Below are 13,231 nucleotides of genomic sequence, written 5' to 3'. Positions count from 1 at the left end.
ACAACATATATATTTTTAAAACGGGGGGAAAAAGCCCACTTTCTATTTGGTATTTTTAATTGTAAAATCAAAATGAAGCTGCGCCCAGAGCAGTGCCCAGTCCTTCCTATGTGATAGAGGTGGTCGTGGACTGTTACTGACAGGAGGAGTGTCCTGAATTATTTTAGTGATAAAAAGTTCACACTGCCCCCTGAGAGCCCTTCTCGCCTAGTTCACGGAGAAGCTTCTGGAGGCCAGCAAGGCTACCGGGCTGAGCAAATCCAACCGTTCTCATGGGAAATAGTACTCTGATCCTGGCCGCGTGAGCAAATTAGCTCACCAGGCACTTCATTATTAATTAAGGGAAAGAAAAAAAAAAAACCTCTGTATAGTTGTTATAACTGGATAAATGACTTGGACGTGCATGCCAACTTTGAGGATAAGAAAAAAACTTCAGGGTTGGAAAGATTGGGGAGGGAGCGCCCCAGCTCACGGTTTTCAATATTTTTCCTCCTCAGAGAACAATATGCTTTCCTAACAAAATGACACTACCCAAAACAAATTACGATAGTTATTAAAGCAAAACAACTACATTTTCATGAAATAGGTTGAAAAAAAGACCGGCAGTCCTGATGAAATGTAACTAGGTTACAGACCACCACCGTTGGCACTGCTTAAGCACTGGGATCCCCATGTGCAGAAGGAAATTACGGGACAACTTGGTAAGTGAATCACTTTCAGTATCTGGTTGTTTGATTCAATTGTTATGGAACATACTTTACAATTAAATGAACAGGTACTGAATGAACAAGTAAATTTTTCTTCAAACAAATTTAGTGTATAAATTTGTACAAATAAAAGAGTAAACATGTAGCAGACTCATAAACCGTATGCTACGTGTATAAAAGGTAAACTGACCTACATATGGAAGTACATATCAGAAACAAATTCATCACAGAAATCGGAAAATTACAACGAACTATATTTCCAATAATCTCTGGATTATTTATGATTAATAAAATAAAATGGAAATATTTTGATGGAGCCCAGGCCCCAATTCTCCTGTGGCAGATGGAAGAGTTCACAATATTGATATAACAAGAAAGGAGAATTTTATGCTTTGCATAGCTTAGCCAGCCCAAGCCAAATAGATGCCATGTGTTTAAATACCTTTACTTTCATATGTGAGAAAAAGTTTTATTTCAAAATAAAAGTAACTTGGTAGCTGCAGTGTCATCCTGCCCAATCAGACTTGAAATTACAATGAGAGCCACACCACCACACATGACACTGGAATTAACTGAAATCTAAGCAGGATTTGTGATGACATTAAATACAGTTATATTTTTTCAGAGAAAGGTGTTGGAAGGATCTTCAAATAATCCTGTTATAATATTAACTTTCGCCTTTCTAAATCATCGATTCTTTCTTACCAAAAAGAATCTTGCTGGTAAAACTACTTAGAAAAATAAATCCCCATAAGAAATCTAAGAAAAATGACTGAATTTTGTGTTGAAGTGATTATGTCATTTAACAATTAATTGTGAAAACTGAGAACCCATTTGGTTTTGCCAAATAGGTTTCCATATGCCTAAAGCTTACCTCTTTGAAGCTATACATTTTAGTTTTGTTAATTTTCATAAAAAATGAAGCAAAAAAAATTGTAAAGCATTAGCAAGAAAGACTAAAATGGTTCCTAAAAATTCGAAATAGTAAGAAAAATAAAAAAGCAAGTTTTATGGTATGATAGTAGAGTTTATGAATGTGGACAGGTGGTTTTAAACATGGGTGAGTCTTGAGATGTATGAAGCAGAAGGTTCATACATCTGATGTGCTAGGACGGATGGAAGCACAGAGAAGATTGATAATAATCAGATACCTGTTACCCTGAAGGGTGCTCCTGCTTTGAGAAAGAGAACACAGACATCAAAGGAGAGAGTTAGGAGGACAATCCCAGACCAACCAGCAACCCTAACAATGCAGTCTTCAAAATTCCTTCAGTTCTACCACACATACAGAATCCAACAACAGTGATATTTGCAGGTCACAGCATTAGTTCAAGCAACAATTCCAATTCCTTTCAATAACTTTGAACACAAAATTTATTATTGAATTAGGGCCCAGACTTAAATTTTGCCTGAGGTTGATTACTAACCAGTTTAAAGCTTTGGCATGTATATATACATACTCCAAACAGATTTTTGGGACTCTAAAATGTTTAAGCAGCTTAGGAGAGCCTATGGATTTGTCCTCGTTAGAGAAAATGTACAAAATGACATCACTCTGCAAAAGCCCTAGCTTGCTGGAAACCAGTTTTCATTTAATAAGTAGACAGGATCCAGACTGCCCCATATTACTCAGACTTTCTGAAGGATGGTATCACTAACTCACCTTAAAATTTAAACAAGGTAAGAAACTAGATCTACTTTTGTTGTTTAAAAACAAAATTCATCATAATCTTTCTATAATACAGCAGTATGTTTCTTACCCAGTATGCTCAAGAAACAAGGAGCTCTGGTGACACAGTGGTTAAGCGCTCGGCTGCTGCCACAAGGTCAGCGGTTTGAACCCACCAGCTGCTCCGTGGGAGACAGATGTGGCAGGTCTGCTTCCACAGGGATTACAGCCTTGGAAGCCCTGTGGGGCAGTTCTACTCTGTCCTATAGCATAGGGGCACTATGAGTTGGAATTGGCTCAATGGCAACAGGTTTGGTGTTTTTGTTTTTTTTTGTTTAATTCTCAAGAAACAGTTTTGGGCAAATCCTCCCCAACACCTAAAGATGGTATTATCTTTAATTAGGAAAACATACTTTGGCAATTTAGAGAGATACCATTCTAAAATACATTAAACATTTTTTTGGGTTTCCTGCCATAGAACTCAAGTCTCCTGAATCTGAGTTAACACTTTCTTGATGATCTCAGAACTCTCTATACTGGGACAGGAGAGCAGGAGAGGGTTCATACTAAGACGTACAAGGCTGCTGGACCCCATTAAGTAGACCCAGAATGCTGAGTTTTCTCCTTGGCTTCTTCCCTCATGGTCAGCTCTCACTTTTACTCAAGTGAGTTCCATGACTTTCCTTACTGTGGGATTTCCCTGCTTCTGGTTCTGGACTGATATTCAGATGACTAAGACACTGGAAGCCTAGCAGAGAAGTGAGGCATTTTTGTATGTCATCAAGAATATCTAACGTGTTATATAATGATTCATTAGATATAAAAAAAACTTTCCCATATAGAATTATAGAGTCAAAGGACATTCGAATAATAAAAAGTAGATAACATAGTTTAAAGAAAATATTCTATATCCGACTGTGGAGAGCAGTGACTGGGGTCTTAAAAGCCTGCAAGGGGCCATCTAAGATACATCTATTGGTCTCACCCTGGCTGGAGAAAGGGGAAATGAAGAAGACCAAAGACACAATGGAAAGAACAGTCCAAAGGACTAACACTCCACAACTACCACAACCTCCACCAGACTGAGTCCAGCACAACTAGATGGTGCAGGGGAAAAATGTAGAACAAAATTTAAATTCACGAAAAAAAAAGACCAGACTTGCTGGTCTGACAGAGAATGGAGAAATCCTGAGAGTACGGCCCCCCGACACCCTTTTAACTCAGTACTGAAGTCACTCCCAAGGTTCATCCTTCAGCCAAAGATTAGGCAGGTCTGTAGGTCCAACAATAACACACATGAGGAACATGCTTTGTAGTTCCGTCACGTGTCTGAGACTAAATGGGCATCCCAGCCCAAAAGCAAAGATAAGAAGGCAGGAAAGGACAAGAAAGCTGGACAAATGGAAACAGGGAGCCCAGGGTGGAGAACGGGAGAGTGCTGACACATCAGTGGGGCTGGCAACCAATGTCACAGAGCAATCTGTGTATTAACTGTTTAATGAGAAACTAATCTGCTCTATAAGCTTTCACGTAAAGCGTACACACACACAAAATAATAATAAAGAGAAAGCTAGGCCATGTAGGTTTCCATGTTTTAAGCAAGTCACCTTGTTGGTTTGGGGCAGAAATAATAAAGATTATTAAGTGTTCGATTTTAAGACTATTTCATGTCATTACCAAACTATCAAATTTTGTCAGATTTTAAAACCTCACTCTTAACTTTGTCAACATATAGCTACTTCAGAGAACTTTAAAAATGTTTTGAATAAGTATTATTCTTAAATTTCAAAATTAAAAACATGTAAGAAGGTGTAAGACGAAAAGCCCTCTCTCCCCTCAAACTGACATTCCTAGAGGAAACTCTTGTTAAGCACTTTGGGATCCTCACAAACACGGTCTACACACAAATGAGATGCCTACCCTCCAAAAAAGAAAAATGTGTACATGTATATAATTTTCAGAAGAATTTTGTATGCATGACTGAGGAAAAAAGAAAATTTAAAACAAATGTCTTGTTTTTGTTTTTTAATTTTTATTGTGCTTTAAGTGAAAGTTTACAGATCTAGTCTCTCATAGGTCGTCTTGTTATTTTTGATAAGTGGAATGGCACACGACCCAAAAGGAGAATGTTACCAGGCCACATACAGTGCACATGCTGTCTGCCACCAAATCACCGTGCTCATTTCATTGAAAAGCAGTGACAAATGGCCCTGGACGGTCACAGGCACATCCATCCTGTACCACTGTATGTCAAAAGATGCTTTATACTCATACTGTCATGCTGATCTAAGGATACTTACACCAATACAGAGTTTTAGGAATTAAGGTACGCTTTTACTATGGACTAAGGAGCCCCTAGTGGTGCAGTGGTTCAGTGCTCAGCTGCTACCCGAAAGGTTGGTAGTTCGAACCCCCAGCCACTCTTCAGGAGAAAGCTGTGGCAGTCTGCTTCCATAAAGATTACAGCCTTGGGAACTCTATGGGGCAGTTCTACTCTGTCCTATAGGATCGCTATGAGTTGGAAGCAATTCAATGGCAACAGGATTACCACGAACTGGATGCCCCTTTTCTGCCCTCAAACAGGAGTAAAACGCTCAGAGCTTTCTGCCCTACAGTTCCATTTAAAAAACAGAAGTGCATACATTACAAGAAAGAAAGAAGAGAAATTCCTGACTCACTTCCGGTGGCTTGGTAGGGAGAAAAAAATAGTGGGTTTATTCTTTGAAGGATTTCTAACATTAAATATCTTCAGCATCTTGGATTTCTGAACTAGAAAATACAGGCTACTTTCTGGTATTCATCAGATTAAGAGAACATTTTATTTTTCTCTATTATATATATCTGGAAACCCTGGTGGTATAGTGGTTAAGTGCTATGGCTGCTAATCCAAGGTCGGCAGTTCGAATCCGCCAGGTGCTCCCTGGCAATAATATGGGGCAGCTCTGCTCTGTCCTATAGGGTCGCTATGAGTCGGAGTTGACTCAACGGCACTGGGTTTGGTTTGGTTTATTATTTATATCCTTCTTCAGCTTTCACGAATGTGACCAATAGTTTAACGAGCCAGTGCTCACTGTTCTGTAGTTGTTTATGGTTATATTCAGAATGTTTAAAAAGTCCTGTTAGTATCTGTTTTTCACCATCTAGAAACTAAGACAGGAGATGGTTAACTTCTACCAACTAGCTGGACACGCTCATATATCTGTAAAGATAAATGCAAACTACAACCTGTAAAGATGCTTCAAGGACACCACCAATGTATAGTATTTCTGTATTTTAGATCTTTCCAAGTTTAAAAGCAGACTTTGAATATTTCACACATTTCTTTGGCCTTAATGGCATTTCCAGGTTGAAACTTCAGGGTAAAATAAAATACAAAGTTAGATAATAAAAAACATACTAATAAATATAAATTTCATTTTAACAATTTTACCGAAATGTGTATAACAAAGCTAAGTAAAACAGCATCTAACCAAAAATAATTTCATCTGAATGATTATTCCTGTACTAATATAACTTTATATACATGAGAAGTCTTTTCAACATGAGATCACTCTGGCAGAACAAAGGTCTTATGATTTCAACCCATCAAGGCAATGGCACCATCTTCTGAGAGACACTAGTGAGGTGACCTGTTATTTTAATAAGGAGCCCTGGTGGCTCAGCAATTAAACAATCAACTGCTAACAAAAAGGCTGGTGGTTTGAAATCACCAGTGACTCCAAGGGAGAAAAATGTGACAGTGTGCTTCTGTCATCAGCCTCGGAAACCCTGTGGGGTCACTAGGAGTTGGAAATGACCTGACAGCAGTGAGTTGGTTTATTATTTTGATGGTTTTTTATTTTGGTGAACGAGCCTCTTGTTGCAACCCCAAACCTTCTAAACGGGTCCAATAATGACTACAGCGATTGGAAGTAAGTGAGAAGCTCTGATGTCGGTGCCAACACAGAAAAGAGGTACTGCTTGCATTAGAGGAGCAAAAGGATTACTCTGTATTTACTGAAAATTAACCACATAGCCATTGGTCGAGGGGCTGATTTGTTCCACCTTCCTCTCCAGGAAGGAAAAGCCAAGACTAATTTATTAGTTGCGGGCAAGAAGAAAAATAAATCCATGGTGTCCTTGCTAACTTAGTAGCAATTCAAAGTAAATTATGCATGGGAAAAAAAAGTCACAAACACTTTAAAACATTAACGTGAGAAAAAATGGCCTGGGAACCAGTGGGAAATGCCCCCAAAAACCCTGATTTAGGATCACTGTGAGAACACTTGATCTAAGCAGCAGATTAAATAAATAAATATAAATAAATAAATGAAAGAGAGAGAGAGAGCCCCCAAATAGCCAAACCATGCATTTATCATATGACTAGTCTGTGAGGTCAAATGACACTCATTAGTTAAAGTCCTATTTCAAGACGTTATTAATACCAAAAGACAAAAACAGACAAGTCTAAAGCTTGAATTTGTTCTTATAAAAGCTAATAATTAAAATAAGTATGTTTGAAGAATGCACCGTATGCCTCAAAGACGGTATTTTGTTTAACAGTGAGACTTACTTGCTGTTGTGAGGAAGACTCTGAAGGCAAGTTATGGGATGACCTGCTTCGAGGCGGTGGTTGAGGGGGAGTTTCCAAACTTGGCTGGGGTACAGACTGAGGCAGAGGTGCTGTCACAGGGACAAGAGGCTCCTGCAACTTTTGAACAGGTTGGGGCAGAGAAGGCTGCCCGGGAAGGGCAGCCTGAGGCTTCAGTGGTTCAGGAAGGTAAGCTGAACCTAAAAAAAAAAAAAAAAATTTTCAGATGTTAAATGTTTTCCAAAAAACCAAGTGTTTTTCCCTCCTGTAGTGAGATGTTAGGAGGACCTTCTAGTTTCTTTGTCCAGTAAGCAGCCTCGTTTCTTGTGGTGTAAAGAAGGGCATCTATACTGAACAGCTTGTGGAAGGTGGGTGAAGATAGAAGGGAAAACGAAAGAACACAGGTCAAGCTGGTATTTCTAACAGCGTCTACCTCTTGGTGCTTCGGAGGGTTTGCTTTGGCTTTCGGGAGTCTGTCTTCCAGCAGATGCCCGGGCGTGGCTCTGTGGGGCACTAATAACTCCAGCACGGGGCGGAATCGTCTACAAATGGGAAATATGACATTTGAGACACTTATTTTCAAAAGATAAGATTCTGCAAAAACATCTGCTTTTGCATCACCTTTACTCTCCTGTCTGGTATTATTCCCCATCTCATCATTTCAACTGCTATTTGTAGCTATACATTTTTAAATCTTCCCTTTTATTTTTAAGCTACCATGAAATAGTGTACTATGTGCCAGGCACTGTGCTAAGCACTGTATAGGCATTCTCATTTAATCTTCAAAATGTCTCTAAGAGGTAGGTATTGTTTTATCACTCAATGAGAGGAAATGCATATAACCTGCCCAAGGCCACAGAGCTAGGGTCCAAACCCAGGGCTCATTGCAGGGCCCTTGCCCTTACTGCTGTGCACGACTGCTCTAATAGGCCGGGAAGACATTTAAGGTCACAGGGATATGGAACCATGTTGATTCTTAGCAACTAAAAGCCTTACAAAAAACCACACCCTGTATCTTTTTTTTTCTAAACACAAAAGTAAAACTCCGGAATGACTAACTCACTATTCCAAATTAAACACATCAGAAGATGCGCTGCTCAAAAATACGTTTTCTCTTTTCATACATTTTCTGAAGGCTCTAAGCTCACAATTCTTATTTTAAGCCAAAGTTAGTACGACTGCAATCTCACGGAAGCCTGACTTTCTCCTATCCTCACAGTGTCAGTATGTTGACTCTATGAGAAATACTTTTCCTTAAATCTAATTAAAACCCTTCTTATTGAAGCAAGAGTTGTCATCCTCATTAGTTACTCAGGTACTATGATAAAAAGCTGTCCAGGTGTACCAGCACCTCATACACCTGACACCCTCAGCTATTTCTTTTGTGACCACGATTATTTCAGCATATCACTTTTATCCAAATACTGAAGTATGTTTAGTTACTTTTGAAGACTATGTTAATATAATGTTAGAGTTGACAGGTACCTTACAGGTTATCTATTGCCAATTCCCTCATCTAGAGCTGAAGAGACGGAGGCCTTGAAAGGTCACATGATTTCTCTAAGGTAACAAAATTAACAGTAGCAGATTTGGGCCTAGGACCCGGACCCTGTGGCCCCCAGGCAAGGCATTGCCTACCGGTCTGGCTGCACTGTATCCAGCAGGGGCTGGGCCTGCAAGTCCTGCCTGAGGTGAAGGCTGACTGCGTCCTGGAACAAAGACATCACATCATGTGGTTAGGTTAAAAAAAAAAAAAAAACAGTCATATCAAACATGAAACCATGCACTTATAATCTGAGTTTTATTTCATGGTCCAGTTTTAATGTTAAGTAGCTAAAGTCAAAAGTTTTTACCTATATCTTTCCGTGTCATTCCAGGGCTTTTGGGTGCTTTGAAGCAGGAAGGAAAAAAATAAGTCATAAATAAACAGAGTAATATCACATAACATTGGCTGGCTGCTCCGTTTCATTACCAGCAGAAATGGGAGCGTGAGATGGTAAGAAAACGAAGTAGTTTGTGTTGGGTAATGGTGGAGGCTGCTATTATGATCAGACCTGAGTGAAACAGCCCAAAGGAGAGAAAAATTAGAAGGCTTACAGAGTCTCTTATGGGAGACAAGTTTAGTCCTCGGTCTGATATCTCAGTCATAGGGTCACTTCTAAGTTGATTTTCCAGCAGAGCTCTCTCCTATGAACCTTCAAACATATGGTCAGACTATATGCATGGCCACGGTCTGCACACATGGCCATGGTCTGCATGAGTGGCCATGGTCTGCACGCATGGTCACAGCTTGTGTACATGGCCATGGTGTGCATGCATGGCCACGGTCTGCACACATGGCCACAGTCTGCACGCATAGCCATGGTGTGCACACACAGTCACAGGCATGTGTACATGGTCACGTGCACGCTACTGCTCCCCAGACACTGGCAGACGGATTGCTCCTGTGCAATAGACAGAGCTGCATTTTTCAAGTTTTACACAAGAGGCTCCTAACAACACTCCTTTAGGGCTTCATGCTGTAGATATCATTATGGCTGAAACAATGTTATAACGAGGTCCTCTGGATTTCTATAACAAATCCTATGACTAAGGTAGGAGACAGGCATACTTTACTACGAGTATCAGTATCATTGCCTTATGGAAGACCATGTTAACACATTAAAAGATAGCTAAAGGATGAAATGAACTAAGTTACTTTTTGGGTCAAAAAGAGTAGGAGGGTCTATCAAAGGCAGCATCAGATGTTCGCCCTCCTTTTTGAGAGCAAATTCAAGTGCAGTTGTCCTGGAAAATGCACCAGCTCTTTAACAAATAGAATCTGGATGAACAGCCTCCGATCTTAGCAGTCTTCTAAACAAGTCCAGCTCAGCCTGACTACACATAAAAACATGAAGCCATCTGAGATCATTCACTGAATATATGTTCTTGGATCTGAATTAATAGTTTAAATATAATAACTAATTTTTAAAACTCCAGGTTTAATATAGTACATTTCTAAATATCTGACTTATTGTGAAAAGAAATTTGAAAGCCTTCTTCAAACAAAACAGTGCCGTAATTTCACCTCCTACACGCAAATGTACACAGAACAGAGCACAAAACAACAGGAGAATTTCAGGGAAATTAAACGGATATATGTTAGAAACTATATACAACATAGAAGGAAAAGAAAGAAAAAAATAAAGGTTACAAGGTATACATAAAGAGGGGAAGGACAGGTATACAGTTGGACTAAGCAAAGATTTAGAACAGAATGCCTTTAAGCAATGGAGGGGCTGTCGCTTAGAAGTAAAACGAGAGGTCAATCTCTATGAAGCAAGTGTCTCCTTACTTTCCTCCATCTGTCTCCTAGCTACCTGAGGACTGGGAGGGGCCCCTACACCGTTTTAAAGAGAGAACAGAAGCTTGTCCAGGGCCCATAGCACAGAATAAAAGGCAGGCGTAAAACTACTGCATCAAAATTACTTTTATAAAAAGCCTCTTTAATTGCTTTAAATTTCTTCAGACATATCATACAAACCAACGTGGCTTCATGTGCCTAGTCCAAACCCGAGTCCTCCCTTTCCTCAAACAGAAGACAGAAACGGGATGATGGTTTTCTTTTCCTAGCTGAGATTACTCACAGTGGGGAATTAAAAAATCTATTCGATGAAAGCCTTTTGTTTTACAATCATCTCATTCCTTTTATACAGTTAGGCCACTACTAAAAGCTCCCATCTTTGACAGTCCAAAAGTCAAAAACATCCAAGAATGAAGTTTCAATTCCATTTCAAAGTTCTAAAAAACTATATTACATAAACACAGCAGAAGTCAGATCTTGACAAATTAGAAGAGAAAAAAAAATAGCTATGAAAATACTACCCTGATTTTTTCCACCCAAGCTTACTTCCTTATAAAAAAAACAAAAAACCAAACCCAGTGCCATCGAGTTGATTCCGACTCATAGCTGCCCGAGAGGACAGAGTAGAACTGCCCCATAGAGTTTCCAAGGAGTGCCTGGCGGATTCGAACTGCCGACCATTTGGTTAGCAGCCGTAGCACTTAACCACTACGCCACCAGGGTTTCCTACTTCCTTATAGAGTAGCATAAACTATATTGCAAACACTACCTGTAAAAGAACCGTGAAGATCAAATTAAGACCAGCCTTAATGGCTGAGACTAGAATGACCCCAGAGGTCATGGTCCCCAGACCTTCTGTTAGCCCAAGGCAGGAACCATTCCCAAAGCCAACTCTTCAGACTGGGATTGGACTGGACTATGGGATAGAAAATGATACTGGTGAAGAGTGAGCTTCTTGGCTCAAGTAGACACGAGACTATGTGGGCAGCTCCTGTGTGGATGGGAGACGAGAACGCAGAAGGGGACGGAAGCTGGCCGAATGGACATGAAAATAGAGAATGGAGGGAAAGAGTGTGCTGTCTCATTAGGGGGAGAGCAACTAGGAGTATATAGCAAGATGTATATAAATTTTTGTATGAGAGACTGACTTGATTTGAAAACTTTCACTTAAAGCACAATAAAAAAAAAAGAACTATGAGGAGAAACAATTAAAAAAATAAACTGAGTTTCTAAATAAGCCACTGGTTTGCTAATATAACCTCTCAAAAATTCATTTTTAAAACTTATTTTCTACAGGTTGTCTTCCTAATTAAAGCAGAAGATAGATACAATTTCTCATGAAAATTAAATAAGCAGGGCTTTGAACCAGAGACAGTAACGTTTTCTGTAAGTCAGTGGGGAAATGATCACCCGGCAGAGCTCTACAGACGCTGTGGTGCTGAAACCACTGGCGGTTCTCATCACGTAAAGTCAAGAACGTCTACGTACAAACAAGCCCACCTCCTATCGTGAGGCCCTGGTCAGGCAGCTAGAGCAGAAACAGATCGACTATACACACACAGCAGACCTCAGTGATATTAAACTGGGTCTGCAAAAGCTCTTGTGCCGAACCTGCCTCATCCTTTCTTGAGAACTAGATTAAATAAACTTGTCAAGTGTACGCCTCCAACTGAGCTTCGTGAGTCTTTATGAGTTTCAGAGTAAGTTTAAAGTGAGTTTACTCCACACACTTTGAATAAAGAGCGAGGCACTCAGTATTTAAAAACGCCTTATAGAGAAAAAAGAAGAAAATCATATAGTTCTTAAATTTAAAAAAAAGAGCCATGAGTCTTATGACAAGTTATGACAAAGGCATGCAAAATACATTTCAGATAATTATTATAACTCTAAACTGCATTTCTAGGAAATCTGACTAAGTCTACAAGCTCCTAACAAAGGAATGCACTAGAGCATCACAAACCAAATACTTGGGAAATGTTCTATGTTCACTGTACCTGAATCCCTTTTGAACGCAACATGACTTTTGGGAATTTAATATTTGCAACCAAAATGACTATTATTTATCAAGAAAAACTGCTCTAATAGTGTATTGGGCCTTAATGACGAGATCAACTATGTTTACCTGCCAAACATAAGCCCTCCCAGACCAGTCCTGTTCACTACTGAGACTAAGCTCTGACCTGTCACTGACAGAAAGATAAGGGAAGTCTGGGGCTATGTTTAACCTGGCGTATAAATGGCCTTCATTCAGACTTCTGTCAGACAGGCCTAGAGTAAAATGCGGCTATAGGGATCAAACTTCAAACGTGAATGAACCGCGAGGCATACATTATAACAAATGTAAACAGTTACCTCCAAGTTCTTTTCTAGCAGGTGCAGGACTCCTAGCCCCTTATAGTTCACAAGAAAACACGCAGCAGAAAGGAAATGACATTAAACAAAGAATTGAGATGTCAGAGATTTACAGAGGCATTCATTATTTCAAATGTTATGTAGGAAGTACAAATTAGCATCCGGGTATTATTTAAAAAAAAACAAATGTTTTTAATGTATATACTTCTAATAATTTAAGTCACAAACACTGTACTTGTTTAAAAACAGTTAAATGAATAAAAACTTTATTCCATATTGAGTAAGTATATTTGTGTTGTTCAGTTCTAATTATAGAGTTTATAGAAATTAGTAAACTAGTGATTTTGTGCTTATTTAAGCCAGGAGTGAGGATTCTGGAAAAATTAAAACCTAGTTTTACCAAAGAACAATTCACACGCCCAATTAGATCAAATGCACAAGAACAGAAGAACCCAGCATCTCGTGTGCATGTGTAAGAAGGCAGCTATGGAGACCAGGTAGAGAAATCGGCTGACAAGCACTCTTTCACCTGTCCATCAGCCCTAGAGCCTACACGTTCTGAGAGAAAAGCTGAAGAAGTAGCGACAATA

The 13,231-nt window shown here is 39.4% G+C and overlaps 1 protein-coding gene across 4 annotated transcripts in view; it reads right to left on the bottom strand.

The window, feature by feature from the left end:
* The window catches only part of SYNJ1 (synaptojanin 1), an 87,875-nt gene that overhangs the window by 3,706 nt on the left and 70,938 nt on the right, over positions 1–13,231 (bottom strand). For 3 of the 4 annotated variants that reach the window (XM_049857765.1, XM_049857763.1, XM_049857764.1), the window contains 3 exons: positions 8,585–8,655; positions 7,380–7,488; positions 6,929–7,146 (listed from right to left, as the gene is read on the bottom strand). In XM_049857765.1, coding sequence (XP_049713722.1) covers positions 6,929–7,146; positions 7,380–7,488; positions 8,585–8,655 — 398 coding nt within the window. Of the gene's footprint in view, positions 1–1,737; positions 1,883–6,928; positions 7,147–7,379; positions 7,489–8,584; positions 8,656–13,231 lie in introns of those variants that run through there. The other variant, XM_049857766.1, reaches the window with a different exon arrangement.

The sequence above is a fragment of the Elephas maximus genome, chromosome 18, assembly GCF_024166365.1.
Source record: "Elephas maximus indicus isolate mEleMax1 chromosome 18, mEleMax1 primary haplotype, whole genome shotgun sequence".
In the NCBI taxonomy this organism is placed as follows: Eukaryota; Metazoa; Chordata; class Mammalia; order Proboscidea; family Elephantidae; genus Elephas; species Elephas maximus.
Note: the sequence above shows the minus strand (reverse complement) of the source record. Positions and strands in the feature narration are given on the sequence as shown.